Genomic DNA, 20,455 nt, shown 5'->3' on the forward strand with positions numbered 1-20,455 from the left:
CTTTAAGAATAAATGCTAATAAGAAATGGTTTTATATAAACGCATCATAATTTTATTTGCGAGTTTATTTTAATAATAATAATAATAATAATAATAATAATAATAATAATAATAATAATAATAATAATAATAATAATAATAATAATAATAGTAATAATAAATCTCAAAATTTCAACATTTAGAAATGTGTTCAAAATAAATCCCGTATAAAGTCATAAACAGCTATAGAAACGATTTTATTGCAAGTGAGCGCCGCGCTCACCTGTCGACCGCTCGCGTCACAAATCAACACTGAACCGTACAGCAACTCGATATTTTCAAAATGAGGCATACACGCACGCAAGCGATCTTAACGATAATCATAGTGTATTTGTTGCTGACTTGTATTACCATAAATGCCGTATGAGTACATACTTGATGAGATACCAGCGCTGCAACGCACAAAACATATCTCACTATGAGAAATCATCACCTACATCTTTAAGAGCAGTTTTCTTTGCCGATCTGAAAGAAATCAAAGAAGATCTCTATAAAAGAATTTCATACAGCCTGTCGGATATCAGAGATAGCATAAATACAAAAAATGATTCACAGAGAGCTACCAATGGAGAAGTAAAATAGTTTCTCATAGTCTTCTTTGAAGACGAAGTAACGTTCTCAACTTCTAAGGAAACCAACAAGTCGGTGCTGTTTTTCCATTCACAAATTTCTGCAGGGGATATAGCTGCTAATATTTGCTCCACATATGTTATCAGAGATGTGCCAAACAGCTAGGAAGGTTGACTTTAAGTTGCAAGATAGGTTTTGTGGTGCTGATGACCTTCGAAGAGCATGGAGTGAGATACAAATGTCAACAACTGTTCATATGTTTCTGTCCATGGTGTTGAATTACAATACTACAAATGTTGATACTAGTGACATTGCGACATCAGTGAAAAGTGAATATGAAAACACTTCGAGTGATGGAATGAATAAGATTAAGGTACTTCGCATTCTTGCCATCTTCCAAATGATGTGTTACGCTGTAAATAATAGAAGGAAGAAAACACCACTACATTTGATGAAAGGGCTAGCTGTTCATGCTAGTGAATGGGCTTGCAAAAGTAGCGTTCTTATTAAATCTTTGAACCATCTCAGTGCCTCAGTTAGCTATGATGAGATTTCGATACATCATAAGGATTTAGCTAAGTTCATCGTCGACAGCAGTAATGATAAAGTTCTTCTACCTAGTCAATACGATCCAAAAAAGCACACTGTTGGGGCCGTGATAACTTTGATCATGATGAAGCGATTACGTCTGGTATGAAAAGGAGCCATGACACAGTATTCATATTATATCAAGATAAACCAGAACATTATCATGCAAAACTAAATTTGTCTGAAACAAATGTAAAGCATGGAACTAACCTCCTGTAAACAGATTTGCCATGCCAGAAAGTGCAGAATTTTGTGAATCGTGCAAAAAGAAAAAAGTTTACGGGAAGGTTATACACTATCAAAAGGGTTGAAAAAAATGAACGTCTTAGAGTATGAGAAGATCAGAAAGAAAGATTTAGTTGGATTTGTCTAGCTGTCTACCAGCTAGGCAAACGATGCCCTCCTGGTCTTCGTTCAACTCTGTCATAGCAGAAGATCGTCTATCATCGTTGAGCAGATCGTTTGATACATTCCTTTATTTCCATATCCTATAACGGAATATTCCACAACATACACAGCAATGAGAAATTTTGTGAACGTTCTCAGTCAGATAGAACAGAAACAACTTCTTGTGGGAGTGTGACGAAGAAGTATACCGTATTGCAAGAGAAACTGAACTCATCAAAGCAGATGAATTTAAGGACATTGTTTTAATCATGGGGTCCTTCCATATGACAAAAATAGTTCTTGGCTGCCTTGACAAATACCTGAGGAAAAGTGGGGCAGAATAGATTTTCATTCAGAATTCGGTATTTGAAGAGTCATTGAAAGGTATGCTTATGTTAGCTGAAACATTGATTAGGATGAAGTTCACTGAGTTTTTCAAACCATACAGAGTTGAAAAGTACACTGATGCACTAGAAACACTATAACATCTGAAGCTGCTGCAATGAAGTGTAATCCAATGTTTTTCTTGTCAACATTCGGGTGCAATTCATACTACTTTTAGAAGCAATTTTCATTTGCAGAATCGTATTTAGTCCTGGTATTGAAAATCCGGACAGTTCGTCCCAGACCGTGGATGGATTGCGATGTTAGATTTATCAGCATGGAAAAGAGAAACCCATTGATGAACCAACTAGCAGGGCATTACGGGGACATTTGCTGAGATATTTTTATTACACTGTACTTCAAATTACTTGTCTTGATAATACAACACCAAAACTAGATCCCACAGAATTCGGATTGGAATACAACACTCTTCGCGCTTGCATTGTTTCTACAACATATATAGTATCCACACCTGATACTTGGTGCTACCATGTAACTGTCCGAAGTGTGATACAAGATACTGTATTTGTAAGAAAGCGGGAATCGTATGTAGTGTATACTGCAAGTGCAACAGTGTACAACTGCAGGAGTGCAAGAACCAGTTTTAGAAATCTTTTCATATATGTTTTATGATACATATGTAGCATAAAAAGACTTGTTTTTGAAGAGTCCTATGCTTAGAACTTTGGAAAATAACATGCTTTCTTAAAAAAAAAAAAGTGTTTTTCTTGCGTTTATTACACACATAGTTGGCTGATGTTCATAATGATACTGTTAACATTTTTAAAATATCACTTTTTTATTTTTTATTTTAGAGGTTAATTTTTATTTCGTTTTTTGTTTAAATACATATACTTCGATGCCATACAAGACTACATTATGCCTAAACATGTCAAAACAATTACCTAAACGTTATATTGACCGCCATTTTGTAATGAGGCCTATTAGAAAAAAAAATGCCATGGTGCCAAATGAACACCCTGTTTTTCTTTTCTTCTTTCTTTTTTTGCTATCAGGGGACCTACTAGAATCGTTTCACAGTGAGTGTTGCCGTAGATATCGAAATGCATACAGCTTCATAGCCAGCTAACCAACTAGCTGATAGAGTGGCTCGATTTACTTGAACGAGAAGTCTTTTTTAAATTGAATTTCTTGTACAATTTACTTAATAACATTTGCTCCGTTTTTCGGCCGCAAGCCTCTACTCAATACGATTTAGATATATAATGAAGAAATTTAATTTTAGAAAAAATCAACAATTCTGGTAATAATTCTGGAACGAAGAAGCAGCTTGAACAAACTCGGAGAGAAAATAATGATATTTCTGAAGATTCAAAAGAGAGTTTCAAAGTTGAGGAGGAACAACTATACCATCCATTACCTTCAGCGAATCCATCTTCTTCAGCTCCAATGAGTGGCCAAAGAAGAGCAGAGTTTCTGAAGCGAGCACAGAGCTCTATACCTGGTAAGTTAAATGTATTTTATAACGATTAATCCATGTTTTCTTGCAGCATATTTTATAAGTCTAATTTGCATACAATTTAATAAAATAATTTGAAGTTAAGAAATTGGAAAGAGCTGCTTTTTAATTAGCGTATTAGAAAATAATGTAACACTAAATACGTAGAGTTAACACTAATAGTAATACATAAACATACATTTCCTGTAATTAACAAAGCCAAATATATATATGAGAAATAAATTTAAAATTTCACTAATTTAAACTGTATGGATAAGCAATGGCCTATATGTTGAATAAATATAAAATTATTTTTTTTTTTTAATAAAATGTAATTGTTACATCACAAAATACGAGACAAGTCAAAGTCAGCTTGACTCAGATTTATGGATGGTAGGGATTCAACTGGTGTTCATGAAGTACTTTCCACGCAGTACTCTGTGCCACATCCATTTCATGCGCTATGGTCCTCGTCCTTGTCAAACGCTGTATCTCCACACATTCTAGCATCATTTATTCGAAGACGGGAGTTTTAATAGTTCGCCATCCTCCTTGGTCGTGAAGTTGTGGTCATAAATGTCCCTTCTTCTGCAAACACTGGAACATATGTGCAAACGCGGAATGCTTCGGATGTATCTTTTATGGAATTTTTTTACAACATATCTTCGCCGCTTCATCACCGTTTTCATTAGTTAGTCTATAGGAAAACACAATATCTGCAAGCTCGCCAAATGCAAACTCCATTGCGCTGCTAAAGCACTTACTGCCATGCAAACGACACACGAAGCAACTGTACTACACCAGTCTGTCAACAGTAACCAGATGATTGCCAACAAGCCTTTGCAACTTCATGAAACGAAACACATCACAACCAAGTGATACCTGACACGGTAGGCAAGTGGTCTCTACGAACTGCACCACTTGTAGTTGAGAGGGCGTGATTACATTCTTTTTATCATTAGTTCCGACTTGCACTTCATCTACTGGCCGTTTCCTGGCAATCAGTTGATTTGTATTGTTTTAAACAGACAACGTGTTCACGGCTATGGAATGGAGTTGTTTACATAATCTTAGGATATTGATAAATAACCATTTTTCCTGGAAGAGTAAAACCTTTCCTCTACCCCTGTGGCTTAGCAACCGCAAACTTCACTTAAGTTTTCAAATGAGTCAATGTTGGCAGATTTCTAAACTGAATAACTTTGTTCCTCCTTGTTTGAAGGTTTCTATTCCAGATCGCCATATGAGGACAGCAAAAGCATAAACTGACTTCTCAGTTTAACCGAGACACTAACTTGCGTTACAAGTTGTTGGTATGGTGGTCGATATGGTGGCATGTTTGTTTATTGCTCAACAAAAATCTATGCGGAAAAATGAACTAACGAAGAATATAATCTTTTTAAAAGGCCTCCTTTCCCCTTTTATAATGTCCCTAATTTTGCAAGCCATAATAATGAATCACGTACTTGTAAATTTAAGAATTATTTTTTATCTCTTCTTCATCCATGAATGAGCAGTAACATATACAGAAGTTAAAACAGATTTTTTTTCAGTAATAGAGTGTTCACATCTGGTGCGGAGGGTTCCTGGTTCGATCCTAGCTCCTAACAAGTGAGCTTTATGATGGCTAAATGCCACATACGTGGGTTTTCTCGGGGTCCTTCCACTCACTTTTATTATTCTTATCATCTCTGTTTCATCTAGCCTACATGGCCTAACCGTGACATGTAAAAGAGAACGATTTCAATTTTCTTTCTTTTTTTTTTTTCTAATACTGGAACAGTTAATTTGCAATTTACCTCAAGTTTGTGTGTTTTAAACATTGTTTTCTGCTCAAATATACCATTAAAATTTTAGGTGTATTTGGTGGTGTTTTGGATGCAGCTGTAGTTTTCAACCAAAGTGGAAATCAACCTCAAGTGTCGTATGTGGCAACGGTTGCTTTCGCATCTAGTGATGTAGATGAAAGAAGTCGGGTTCTTCTATTTCTGGCTAAGGATTCAGGCTCTACCAACAATCAATCATTTCAGGTACTCAGTGTTTTGAACACTAAATTTCTATACTCTTATTCTGGTTAACATACAACATAATTATTATTCAAATAACATTAAAATCTCGTTTATTTTTTCTAAAAGTCGCATTAGGCGTCAAAACCGTTCCAATTACAAATCTATGGCTTATATTGATAGCTCTTTGTCTACATTTTTCATTGAATAAAAACAATAATTGAATTGAATAACAAATTAAGTTGATACTTGCTGACACTGATTGACCTAGAAAGTACTTAATTCTGTAAATAATTTCTAAAAAAAAATAAAAATAAAAAATAAGTTGTTACTATTATCACTAGTGCTGTTATTATCATCATCTAATGTCGTTGATTTGACCCTAGAGGTCCTAACCTTAAAAATACACTTTTCTTGCTTTCGAAAAGCCGAAAGACCAGAAATATAAATATTCAATTCACACACTGATTCTTCCTCATTTTGCAGTACTCAGGAGTTATCTAAAACAATTTAACTTCCAATGTGTGCTTCATCTTTCTCTCGTTATTTTTTATGTTTCAGTTCCATAGTCATTGTTGCTGCTCTAGGTCTGTTTAAATTAGTAGTTCATGAACTTTTGTCGCTATTCTCTGGTGCTCCGTGACAAATTTCAAGACACCGCATTTTTTTTAATTACGTAAATTATAATTAATATTTCTGATAAATTATTTGCAATTTCTAAGTAGTGTTCATGGGGCCCGAAATTTTTTCTAGGGACCCATCTCCCTGGTTGCTTTAATAAATTTGGTAATTTTTATTTGTATTAAGAAATTTTAAGAAAGTTAAGTTGTTTTCGTGAGCCAGGGAGCGGCCGTACCTGTCCCCTCCCCCCTTCGGGCGCCCATGGTAGTGTTCACTTTAAAATTTAAACCATATGCATACCTTACACTACGTAGATGTATGTTTTGATTTTTGCACAGAGGAAAATCTTAGCGCAATATTCTTGAATGCTGATACAATCTTCATACACTACTAGGAACAACTGGTCAAGTCTGAATCAAATTTGACGCAAAAATATATCTTGTAACAGAACTTTCTCTGTGCATTTTATTGTTCGTCTGATAAAAATCCAGGGTTTATTGGAAGAGAGTGCTATTTTTTTTTTTTTTTTTTTTTTTTAAAGGAAGATTTAGATCAGTCATTTTAAACTGACTGATACGTAAGAGAACAGTTTCTCGATCGAAAGAAGAGCTTTGAGTAATACTTGAAGCAAAGGAGAACATGACTCAAAGTTGGAGAATGGAATAAAACAAGTATTAACAATATACTGTACTAGTTAGCATGTATCCACGATGTATCTGAAAAGCCAGTTCAAAGAGGGCACTGATGTTCTTGTTTGCCAGCTTTGCTTTATGCTTCTTTTTCACTGCTTGTGATTACTAGTGATGGGCAGTGGAAATCTTCCCGGCGGGAAGGAAAATAAAAAATGGGAATATTCCGGTTTCTTTTTTTTTTTTTTTTTCGCCTGGCATATAAATTCCCGGGAAGGAATGTATTTCCACTTCTTTACTTTATTTTCCAAATTATAAGAACCATATGACTAATCGCTTTATTTTAATTTCATTATCATTTATTTCTAGGTTTCAAATAATTTGGAGGTTTTAAATAAATCAATTAAAAATTGAAATTCGTTGACTGTGCTTTATGCAACTAATTAATAATATGATTTTTTAATTTACATTTCCACTTGCACTACAAAGTAGCAAAGTACTAATTTATAAATGATGAAAAGGATCCAATTTGTAAAGTAATCTAGAAATTCTGTAGAGGTAGAGGTGAAGTACTATCACTACACCCCGAACCACCGTTAGTAATAGGTGTCGATCTGTCTTCTGTCTCTGACTCGAATTTCGCTCTCTGAGGAAGAATCAGGTATTGAACAAAGAAATCTCTGTAGTTGTAAATACATATATTTAAAAAATGTAATGTTTACATATCAAAATTAGGGTTAATTCTGAGGATTTTTCATTAGTACCGTAAGACGGGGTTACTTTGCACCAGATTTAAGGAATTTTAAAGAAAATCGCATGTATCTTACAAACGTGATGATTTAGAACACTGTATTTTAAACATATAATAGCTAGGTATATAAGGAAAATATTCGTGTAAGTATATTAGTAAACATTCAGTATGACCACAGTTATTGAAATATAAACTTTAGTTCAAAGTTACCCCATAGGTAGGGATACTTTACACAATATACAAAAAAAGTGTGTTCAGTATACAAACATAATGTTTCTGTGCAGTGTTTTCCCCTCAGTATTTATACATTTCACTTCCTACACAAAATTGCATGCAGTCTATAAATATTGATATTAGAATGATGGTACCGGTATCAGTACTTAGTATGAACTATCGATATTTGTAAAGAAACTTAGGTATTTTTGGTCCCGGCACAGAAACCACATTCTGATAGCAAATGCCCCACAAAAATGCCAACTCAAGAACAGAAAAAAAAAATCCCCGTGAACTGATTTGCCTTAGTTTCTCTTTATGTCCAAGAATATCATCCCAAATGTAATCAGTAGAATATTTACGCAGTATGGGACTTTCAGGTTGAAGCTCAACCAAATTGCATGTTTTTTTTAATCTAATGTTAGTCATTCCTATGCGTACAAGCTTCAAGCCCCCCAAAAGTCTAGTGATTTCTAAAAAAAGAAAGAAAAAATCTAAGCTTTTCTGAGTGTAGCCCCTCTCAAACTATTTTTCTGGATCCGCCACTGTTCGTAATTTATTTTCCAATAAGAAATCCATTCCAGCATCTATTTAAATAGGAAATTTACCTAAAATTAAAAGCCAGGAGGTATCAGCAGTAGTAATTTCCTATCTAAGGGGTTACTTTGGACCGGAGCAAAGTAACACCAATTAGAGGCTGAAACCGCCTTCTTGTTTTATTTGTTTTTATGAGTTTAAAACGTTTTACACTTCAATTTCAACTATTGCTTCAAAGTCCCATTATACACAGTAGTATTCTACGAAACTGACTTAACTTTGACAGATATTCTTGTAGGTGATATCTTTCAAATTTTGTCGGCTTTTAGAGTGACTGTTTTCCATACCTCTACAACAACAAACCCTCCGGGTAATTAGAACAGATGTTGTTAACCGCCAATATTATAGCCAAAATGCAGTTAGATGTTCTATCTTATGGTAGCAATTGAAACTTTCTCTTTACAGTTCATGGTTTTACTGACAGAGCACTGTGCAACTCTTTTCATATTTTGTGCAAAATACCCCTAATGTGCAAAGTAACGTCTTACGGTACCGTTGTTTCCGGACCTCTGTTCATTAGTATTTGTTTGCTTCTTTTTACGTGTGTATTTATGTACCAACATTGTTGCCGATTTTTGTAGCACCGTGTATATTGTTAACAAAGCACAGTGTACCTCATATCAACATTCTGTATGTATACCATCTTATACACCGCCAATCTTACGAATTTTTTGACAGACCATGTATATTTTCTGGCAGTTACCAACCTAATTTGTTTATAACATTTAAAAATTTAATATGTTTATAATATCAGTAATAGGGTCAAGTTTAGAAAATCCACTTACATATAAATTTATACTGTTTAGCAGTATAAAAGTATACCAAATGTTTTCCGACATACTTACTTGCATAAAACATGTAAGCAAATATACATTTATGCGTACTTTTAAATATAATAAAATAACATAATACCGTTCAGAATATACATTTTAAGGAATCCTCTGGAGAAACAGTAATAAATATACTGTGATAAAAAATGAATTTTATTTTAAAATCATAGCATAGTAATAGAATGCAATTTTCTTTTTGTTTGTACATAAATTCCCGGAATATTCCCATTTTTGGGAATCTTCCCGGGAATTTGCCTATCACTAGTGAGTGGTTACTGAAAATAGAAGCAGCAACTGTGACGTCAAAAATCATTCCATACGAAATAACTGTTGTAGACAGTGCGATACAACTGTAAAGGGTCTGGTAAAATCGATGCATCAGTGAATTTAAATTTCTATCACTGTCGGTTCCCAGTGATAGTCACTTAAACTTACAACAAACCCAAATTATATAAACAAATTTTACATCACTTATTTTCTTTTTTAGGTTTGTGTTTCATCTGAAACCAAAACTCCACGTGTTCCAACCATGAGTTTTACTCAAACTGAACCTGACATCGATCACTCAACAGTACGAATTGCAGTTCAATATGGCGAAAGATGTCATCCAAATTCATCTTTCTACATTAATGTAAGTCACGTGATTAGAATACTATCTGTTTTCAAGTAGTGTTTACTTGTCATCTTAAATGTAGTAACTTTGAACGTAATATCTCGCTTAGGAAACCTATCGAGTCAAAGTGATATTAATCACACTTTATTTATTTATGTACTAATAAGACTAAAAGAGAAGTAATTTAGCAAAATGGCTTTTGGTTATGAAATAAATTTTGTGCAAAGAGTTCACAGCTATTAGTTCTGGCATTAATGTAAATTTTTATTTATTTTAGTAAGTAAAACAAAGTACAGGGTGCGGCACGTAAAACCGGCCCATAAAGTGAACACATAAAATGAAATGTAATGTATTGAATATGATTAACTACAACACATAAATGAAATGTAATGTATTGAATATGACTACTCACCTTCACAGCAGCCTTCACAGCAGGTGCTGAAAGTGTCCTCCGCCCACTTCAACACACATGTGAGCACGATTCAGGAGATTCATATATACCCTTGTCAGTTCTTGTGTTGTAATGCTATTGGTGACATCCTGGATCCTGGTCTTGAGTTCTTCAATTGTGTGTGGATTTGTTTCGTATACTCTTCCCTTTAACAGTCCCCATAAGTAAAAGTCACACGTGGACAAGTCTGGTGACCGAGGAGGCCACAAGCCTTTGCTGATTGTCCTCTCTGGTGTAAACATCTCATGCACAAGGGACAATGATGCAGCTGATGTTGGCATATTGCACCGTCCTGCTGAAAGTAACATAACTGACGCTCCTCTTCGGTCAAGTGTGTATAAAACTCCTCCAGGATTCCCATATACACGTCACTGTTCACTGTCGTCTCAAAGAATATGGGCCCAATAATGCGTGTGGCGGAAATGGCACACCAAACACCAATCTTCTCTCATGCCGCCATTTTTCAATCAATTCCTGAATGGTGCTTTTTGCTGGCACAGAACGTCCTGGAAATTTCTCCCGAAACAAATTCTTTGTTTTCACAAAAGATCCAGTGAGAATGAACCCTTCAACAATGGCAACACGCTCGGGTATCGAATACGGCATTATCACACACTGACACTCACCCGGCTTAACACAACGAGGCCTTTTTCTCAACTGGTTTCGACAAGTTTCACTGGCTGCGGCTGCACGTGACTGCTGCAGGTCACGTAAGTCGACCCGACCTCGACACGCCATCTCTTAGTAGGAAGGTAGATTATTTAAGTGTTGCCAAAAACACAATATACCAGAACATTACGACGGGCCGGTTTTACGTGCCGCACCCTGTATATGTCAACCATTATTATATATTATGTAATATGACGTTCCAAAAATTAGGTTTTCTTTTCTTCCTTGTGGATAGGCAAGACTATACCGACCACGTGAAGAAGGACTATTTGTTAAGAGGATACCACGTAGCGAGAAATGCTCACAAGAAACGCAAGATGAAAATGACAATCCTACCTATTCTGGTTATTCAGCATTCACCATTAAAATTAAGGCTGTAAGTTTACCCTTTATGCGTAGCGTGTGTTTACTAACTGTGCATTATTTACTAATTGTTAATAACATGAGAAATAGAGGGATGAATAATATGTGTTGCATTCAAAAGCAACAACTGATATTAAACAAAATACACGTGTATTTTTTATGAGGCGTTTTCAAAATGTACAAGAAAAACTAGTAAGTAGGTTATGTTTCTGTTAATGAGTCATAAGTCTTGCAATATTCTGGTACACAACATATCTGTATTTATTACAATATAATGCAAGCAGGTTAACATTCAAATTCTAGTCCCTTGCGTTGGACTGTCTGCAGCCACCTTCCTTCCAGGTTTTCAGTTTCACGTCAATCACATGTCTTGTCCTTAGAAGTGAAAAAGTCAGTCACTGCCGTTTCCGCCTCCCACTGTTTGTTGAAGCATCATGATTTCAGGAATTATGCTATGGATCGAGACAGGTAGTAATCCAAAGGGACAAGGTCAGGACTATATGCCGGATGTGGCATCAGATCAATGTCATCAAGTTCTTGATTTATTTTTAGGGATTTAGGATTTAGATTTCCGGGCTTTCAGCATCTAAGGTCATTTAGCCCGTCACGTTTTGAGGGATGACGTCCCTTAGCGAGGACACAATCCGGGGAAAGGGAAGGAAGAAAGGATTGGAGGAGGAAGGAAGCGACCTGGGACCTATAAGTTAGGTACCACCCCGGCATTTGCCTGGTGTGAATGAGGAAAATCCAGGAAAACCTTATTCAGGGAGGCTGGTCTGAAAAAGCGTTTTACACTTTTTCGACCGAGTGTCCCCACCGAGAATCGAACCCGGGACCGCTAGAGCGTCAGCGACTACGCTATGCGGGGTTACTTCTTGATTTTTTGTTTCGTTTTCCGAGCCGAGTAGGATTTTCCGTTATCCTGTTGAGCAGGGCGTGTTTTCGGTTCACTAATGCAGGATATTATTGGCGTAGTGCAGCATACATTCGTTCCAACTTTCCTTGAAAGAGGTCCACATTGATGGTACGACCGTAAGGAACGAACTCGAACTGAATTACTCTCTCGTAGTAGCACCACACAGAGAGCTGTACTTTATGTTCGAAACGGCCCTGTTTGACAACATGTTCTTGAAGCTGGCCCTTGCTCAATTACATTTTTGCACATTCGGGTTTGCTTAAAACACCCACTTTTCGTAGCATGTGACAATCCGTTTAAGGAAATGCACATCACGCGGATTTTACAGCAGTTGTTTTCAGTGTGAGCTCTGGTCAACTCATGCTGCACAATGCGTCGACTACTGATGAAACTGTCGAGTTCGTGAAGGTGACGCACTACAGTAGACCGAGACATGTCGAGGTCGTTGGACAACCTCCGTGTGCTGGTGAATGGATTTTCTTCAATGGCGTGTCGTATTACCTCAGAATCTGTTATTTTTAGTGGCCGGACCTTGGCTGAGCTTTGAAAGTTCTACAACCTGCACGAAATTTCTGGAACCAAGGAGTTGCTGTACTGTGGTTAATTGCACCCTCTCCTTCTCACTACAAATGTTGTGGGCTGCTGCTATAGCGTTATGCCCGAGTTCGAACTCATACAGTAAAGTTCACGTATCAGGAGTTGTTAAGCACTCGTCGTCACTTCCACTTAAAAACTGACTGAAGATAGTGACAGAGTGGCGGTCTCCATGTTAAATAATCCGCTTCCCAGACTAGCTCTTGGCTCAATTTGACATTTTATTTCCCGTCGATTACGGTCTATATACGCACCTGCTGTTTGGATTGTAGAATTATTGCAAGGCATTTTCCATTTGAAGATGCCTTGTATTTCTTTTGTCTTTTCCATTTGAAGATGTTCTTCGCTTACTGCCATGAGCATCATATGTGGTGCTCACCTTATTTCTCTGTGGGGCCATGAGCATCATATATGATGCTCATGCTTGATATCACAAATTACTAATCTATTCAGGTTCTTGAGCACCATATATGATGCTCATTGTCACAAATTACTGAGAGACCATGAGCATGACATATGGTGCTCCCATTGGTACATTTTGGGGAGAAGCAAAATATCGCGACAAAAATGTGGCATGACTATCCATAATCGAGCCAAAGGTAAGAAGAAATTTATGACCTCCTGGGACAAGTACCCTCAAATCACCTTGGCAGTCAACTTGTTATAGTTAAATTTTATATGAATAACTGCTGATTGAATACATGCTTGAAAAGAAATTCTGGTGTATATTAACTACCTTTTTCCATTTTATTATTTCTTCGAAAGTGGGTAATACAGTATTTAATTTTTGCATACACTAAATTGGATACGTTCACATTCAGAACACGAAGATTTTTTTTTTTAATGCACAACACACTGGCTACAATATTATACAAAATATTTGTATTGAACACTAAGAAGTAAATAATAAAATCATACAGACCTAAGTTTTGCATGTTTTGACGAACTATTGTCTGCGGTAGGTGAATTATGTTTTATTTTGACCACTGCTTTCATGTCCACTAATCCGATTTCAGCGACGTTGCCAACGCTGTGGTGCGGAAGTGCAATTCGGCTCACATGATGCATGTTTCTAGTGAGGTCAAGATGTCGCAATATTCGGCCGCTGAAAGTATACTTCTCAGTGGATGCTCGGTGATAGCGTGTCGAGCGGTCATTGGTTCAATCCGAAGATCAATTCGGGTGCTGTGTAAAGGCTGTCAATGTACTAGAAAAACTAGTTCGGCTTTATAGCACAGGAAATGAAAGAAAAAATCCATGATTGTCGGGAAAAATTCGAGACAAGCTGAATTTTTCCAGTTGTTAGGACCCACCTAGAAGTGCATTTTCCCAAAAAAAAAAAAAAAAAAAAAAAGTTCCCATTCCTCCTCCTTGTGCTTTCCCCTCCACTCCCTTTAACATCCAATTTTCAAGGTTTTCGATTATTGTTCGTATCTTCATTATTATTAATACGATCTTCAAACTCTTTTTACAGCTTTTCCTTGAACCACGATCTAAAAGAGTCATTCTTAACAATTTTCGCTAATTCAGTTACTTGAAGAGATATTCATAGAAATATGTAAAATTTTACATTTTTATGTGTACTTTTTCCCGTTTTTTTATATTTTAACTTTTGTGTATTGGATAATTTGCAGAAAGGCTTCAAGTAAAAGTTGTAGAGCGCTTCTTTAGCTTTAAAACAGTGTATATATTAATATACTTAGAGGCATGGGAACATGTCAAAGGGATCCTTAAGAGAGCGAAGTGTTTGCTCATCAGTACCACACGCACTGGCGCCGGACAGTCTCCCTGCGAATTATTTAGTCGACGTTAATATGCCAACATAATGGTGGACTGTTTCGTATGGCTTGCATCGTAAGTGGTGGTGTTCTGTTATTTTGATCCCGTCTGTGCTCATTTGGACAACCCATTGTTAATTAATATTTTACTGAAATAGAACTTTTGGCAAATAAGTAACCTATAGATTTTGGACGTACCTTTCACTTAAATGTAACTTTTAAGTTAATCTCTAATTTGTTCAATGTTCAAAGTCGATTTAATTTAGCAAATCTGAGCTCTTGAAAACGGGCCAGTTGTTAGAGCTATATACGAAGGTCAAAATAGTACATTTCATAAAAGTAACTCTACCAATGAGTTTCTTACATCTAAACTAATTACAGTGAAACTAATGGCAGTGAAATTGCAAATATAGTATTAAAGCTAAGCGGCTATTACCTTAATGTCATTTATGGACTCCTTGGGACTAATAATGAAAGATTGTGGACTTGAATGTTTATTGGCTACTGTGTATGGTAAAACTACAGTGCAAAACATGCTCAGTGGTCATTCTTATCCAAGATGTATCTGAGCATGCACACTTACAGCATCTACAATCGTAAATGTGTTGAAAGAACATTGCAAAGAAGCGAAAGACAGCTTTGACACATTGGAGAAGTTTCACAAATTACTTATTAACCAAGAGATAAGTCGAGAAGATGTGTTAAAGGAATCAGAAGTTATTGAAGCTTGTGCTAAAATAGACAACACTATGAAAATCTTATAATCAACAAGTAGAACTGCAAAACTTTGGATAAATCTCCTGAAATGCATAGATCTTATTTTGCAGTTCATCTATGCAGAAAGAACAGGAAACTGGGATATACACTTGGCTACGACAGTAAAAATGCTTCGTTTTTTCATGCTGTTGTGCATTTATCTTATGCAAAGTCTGCTCATTTATATGTCCAACAAATGATGAATATCGACTCTAAACTGACAGAGAGAGAGCTAGAGCTGTTAACGAAGAAAAGAATTTTCACAGTGAGACGGAGTGGTAAATTTTGGACAGGTACATGAACAGATATGTGCATTGAGCAGCATCTTATGCATTTAATGAAATTTGTTGAAGGTTTGACACACGGTAGAAGCATAACTGAAAGCACACAGTCCAAATGGGTGTTGGGAACTCCTTATGTTCTAAAGATTCAAGAAGCAATCTAAGAGTTTTACGGAACTGCTATGACATTTACTGAATAATATGAGGAGATTAGAGAAACAAGAAGTAAAAGATACCAGGCAGATTTGGCAAAGTTCATTACATGGCTTACAGAGCACAATCCGTTCACTAAGTTATCTGGAGAACTTGTCTCTTTATCATCTGGATATGTGTCTGATGATTCTGTCAACTGTAATGAGGCTTATGAAATAGGAGTCACAGCTATGGAAAAAAAAATAAAGATAAAAATTTTCGCAATTTACAATTTCATAGAAGGGACATGGTAAAGACACAAGCTAAACCAAAAAAAGAAAAAGTGAAAGTTCGGTCAAAAGAAGTGACAGTCAATCCTCAACAGCTTTTTAATAGAATATTATGTGTTTGTGACAATCCAAAAAAATTAAAAGAATACCTAACATATAAGCTAGACCTAGACCGCCGTCTCTTTTTGATGGTGTGTCACTCCGTAAAGGCACGAAATTCCCATTGCTAAAGATATTCCAGGGTGGTTTGCAAGAAGATATTAATGTAAGTGATGCGACATTTGTAGTCGATTGAGGGCTTCTGATTCACTGTGTGAGATGGCCGAGTGATTCCACATACGGAGAAATAGTTAGAAATTATTGTGATTATGTAATACCTAACTATGGAGGAAATGCTACTATAATTTTGATGCATATCCGGAGCATTTGACCACTAAACACGAGGAACAAAACAGAAGAACTACAAATAACACTTCATGCAAAATTAACTTTGAGAATAACACAAAATATTTAACAGCCAAAGAAAACCTTTTAGGAAATGGGAATACAAGAAAAAAATGTAGTAGGCAATAGCATCACAATTGGACAAAAGAGATATATCAGTCTACACGGCAGAAGAAGATGCTGATGTTCATATAGTGGAAGTTGACAGAGAAAAACTAAGTCAGTGTTCCAAGATCGTTGTTGTAGGTTCCGATTCGGATTTATTGGTCCTTTTAATGGCCCTTACTCCTGAGAAAGAAGAAAATTAGTATGTATTTTTGTAAACAAATAGGCGGTAAGGATCGAACCAAAATATTTTTTCAACATTCAAATGTTGGTTGAACGAAACAAAGAAATTAGAAAACGTTTCTTATTTACCCATGCAGTGACCGGTTGCGACACCACATCGCGCTTTTATGGTTTAGGAAAGGTAAAAGCAGTAGAGATTTTGAAATCCTCGTTTAACACTAACAAGCAACGTACAGAACAAGGCAGGATCAGATCCGACTCAAACTTCGCCCAAAGGATACATAATAGAAAATAAGAAAAAATGCCAAATTTTAGCTGCCCACATCCAGAAACACCGGAGATATGCTCCGCAACATAACGCACCACGCGACAATATGATATAAGGTAAACGTCGCAAGATACCCATTTATGTCGAAAACGAAAAGGATGGGCAGCACCAAAATGATATCAAGATATTTGATATGCTATAGCACTGACTTGGCAGTCATCTTGAAAAACGCGATCTTGGATATAACGTAAGGTATTGAAATGAGAAGCGGGATGTGTGATATATCAATGTAAGGTAAATGCAAAAGGAAAGCCAATGATGTAATCGTGAAAAACATATGTATAATGGTGTGGACGGGTCGAAGTGTAAAAGACTCGGGCAAAACGTATTACCGAAGGGCAGAATAATAGGGCAAGACCCCACGACTATGGTACGCGACAAGTAACTGCAACAGTGTCTGTGCATGAAAGTGCATCCGCCTTGACAGATTATCCTTTTCGAGGATATTGGGGTTCGGTTTGGAACAGTGGAAACCACAGCTGCAACCCGCGATACAAGCGCTCGTTTGGCGAGTACAATGATTATCTCTTATGGAACAGCAATTCGGCAGCTTGCTCCGGAGTGTAGGAGATATCATCTTGGATTGGTGATCAAAAGCACGACCTACCTGGGATTGAAGCCCATGCCTGGACAACGTTTTGTATGTTTTTTGTTCAATTTTCTTGCTGTTTCGAGTAAACAAAGGACATTTCGGCCCACGTTTGTTTAAACAACACTATCTGAAGCAAAGTGTGTACGGATGAGAAAGCCCAGCCATGTTCTAGCTTACATTTCTTTACGAATATTTCTTTTCCTTTGCGCGGTTTGCTACACTATTTCGCGACGGTCCCAACTGTCACAATATCAGGGAAAGGCAGCGTTCTGCGTTGATTCAATGAGTTCCATGAGTTGTTGCAGTCTCCCACTAGAAGGCTAGTTTACCACACAATGAAACGACTCGAATTGTGTCTACTGGTTTCGAGAGTCTCATCCACATTCACTTTTGTTGCATTGTGGTTGTTCAAAATCTCCAGCTTGTGTTTAGTTGCTTGTCATCCGTCCACTGTCGGTTCTGTCGATTGGACGTACACTTGTTTTGGAAGTACACTTTGCATCAGTAACACCAGATTGACAGGGTTCACCATTGTTACACTGGTGTTTGTAGATGAACGATACTGCGGACACATTCACTACATAGAATATTGCGCGTTTTGGCTTGCGTATGCCACAAACACACTATCACTTCTCACTGGCCGGCCCCTGCTGTCACGTTCACTTCGTTCCATATGTGCAAGTGAAACCAGTAGACACAATTCGAGTCGTCTCATTGTCGCGTGGTGCGTTATGTTGCGGAGCATATCTCCGGTGTTTCTGGATATGGGCAGCTAAAATTTGGCATTTTTCTTCTTTTTTATTATGCGTCCTGTGGGCGAAGTTTGAGTCGGATCTGATCCTGCCTTGTTCTGTACGTTGCTTGTAAGAAGCAAGCTTTGATGTTTACCGAGGACAATATTTTCAAAGAAGAATTGCTAAGAAGTGGAGAACAATTTGTACTAGGACTGTATGGACTGAACAGATACTGAAACTTGAATGAATACCGATACTTCAAGTTCAGTATGCTCACAAGAAAGCCAAATTTGATATCGAATTTCGATTGGTTAAACTACCTCCAACAACAGAAGCATGTCAATAGCACTTACTAAGGGTTTATTGGCAAGGAGATAGATAGTGGGGAGCCAATTCGTCAGCTACTGAATGGGGATGGAAGCTAGAGTCCGTAAGATTAAATGGAGGAGGGAGAAAAGTACTTAAACCAGTTACCTCTTCAAAGCCTTTTGCACGAAATGATTTGTTGTGTATAGTGTCGTGTTCTTACAGAACTGATTTTAGAGATTATTGTTAAGTGTTATCAGATGTGAATTGTTGGGCTATGTGCGAACATTATAATGGTTTTTCATGTTACAACGCATCAACCATGGATGAAAATCAAGACGCAATTGATTATGAATAATAGCATGTATATATTGTAAATAGTGTTAAATGCCTTCAATATCGACAGGAATTGTATATATAAATTATTGATATTATGATTTGAAAACAAAAGTCAAGGAATGAATAACGAACATAACTGGCCTTATACAGAGTCGTTTTGACGTATGATTAGCGTCATACTAAAGGTCTGATTACTGCAGGAAACATATATTAAACGTTCTCTTTAGTATATCATTAATCATCCGTCAGAACGACTCTGCATAAGGCCCAACGTGTATAAGGAACACAAAAATTGTAACAATAGCTAGCGGGGGGGGGGGGGGGAGTCCGTGATGCTGTGAATGGCAATGTTTATTTTTAATATATAATAGTGTCAATTAATTTACAGCTGCCGGTTGTCGGTCAGGGACACGGCTACTCCATAGGTGTCCAGTCCGGGACACGCTCTACAACTTTTATTTGAAGCGTTTCTACAAATTATCGAATATACAAAAGTTAAAATATAAAAAGCGGGAAAAAAGTGCACATAAAAATGTAAAATTTTACACATTTCTACGAATATCTCTTAAAGTATTGAACCTAGCGAAAATTGTTAAGAATGACTTTTTTAGATCGTGGTTCGAGTAAAAAAAAAAACTGTGAAAAGAGTTTGAAGATCAGATGAATAATAACGGAGATATGAGCGATAATCGAAAACCTTGCAATTTGGATGTTAAAGGGGGCGGAGGGGAAGCACAAGGCGGGTCTTTTGGGAAAATGTACCTCTAGTTAAGTCCTAACAACTGGCAAAATTTCAGCTTGTCTCGAATTTTTCCCGGCATAAACCCTTTATTTTCTGGGCTATTAGGAAAATGGCTCAGCGGTAGAGCGTTTACCTCTGCTGCATGCAATCCCTGGTTCGATCCCACTTCACGCGAAGTAGACTTATTTGTGGATAAACGTCTGTCGGCATTATTCCACTTTCTACATTCTATCATTTCATTCATTATCATTACCGTCTCTTTTAGCCTCAATCATAGAATCTTAGAACGTACAACGTCCTTCCGGCAGGACGCAACGTCCTAAAGTCCTACCACGTGTATCTATAAATTAGAGTACTTTATGCACTTCAGCAGGACAGAAAGTTCTCCTGGTGGAAAGGGCATGAAATCTAGTTGAAAGCGCAGAAAAAATCATGTTGATACGACTGACAGAATGGAAGGTCTGTACAAACGTCCTTCCGGAAGGACGTAGGCTTGTATGTTCTATCATTAAGCTTGAAATTTAATTCATTTTATTTTTTTTCTTCCTCAGGTAATTCCATGTTTTGGTTTGTTTTTTGTTAATCGCGATTGAAAAGGAAAAGCTAGTATCGCTTGAAATTTGTGAGAGATTGATGGAATAACTTGTAACCTTGATATGTAGATTGTCTCGCCTTAAAGTTGAAAGAATAAACAGAGAGCACAAAAGGGAACAATTAAAATTGTTATTGTTGATTCAGCTCGGAGCACATGCTCCGCTTTTCATT

The 20,455-nt window shown here is 36.8% G+C and overlaps 1 protein-coding gene across 3 annotated transcripts in view; it reads left to right on the forward strand.

Moving 5' to 3' along the window:
• Window positions 1-20,455, forward strand: part of LOC145688493 (vitellogenin-like) — a 175,022-nt gene that overhangs the window by 92,055 nt on the left and 62,512 nt on the right. For all 3 annotated transcript variants that reach the window (XR_014131917.1, XR_014131918.1, XM_081762822.1), the window contains exons 15-18: window positions 3,215-3,433; window positions 5,285-5,457; window positions 9,562-9,705; window positions 11,043-11,183. Coding sequence is in view for 1 of the 3 variants with exons in the window: in XM_081762822.1 (XP_081618948.1) it covers window positions 3,215-3,433; window positions 5,285-5,457; window positions 9,562-9,705; window positions 11,043-11,183 (677 nt within the window). In the remaining 2 variants the exon portion in view is untranslated. The remainder of the gene's footprint in view (window positions 1-3,214; window positions 3,434-5,284; window positions 5,458-9,561; window positions 9,706-11,042; window positions 11,184-20,455) is intronic.

The sequence above is a fragment of the Thermobia domestica genome, chromosome 6, assembly GCF_964235325.1.
Source record: "Thermobia domestica chromosome 6, izTheDome1.hap1.1, whole genome shotgun sequence".
Taxonomy (NCBI): domain Eukaryota; kingdom Metazoa; phylum Arthropoda; class Insecta; order Zygentoma; family Lepismatidae; genus Thermobia; species Thermobia domestica.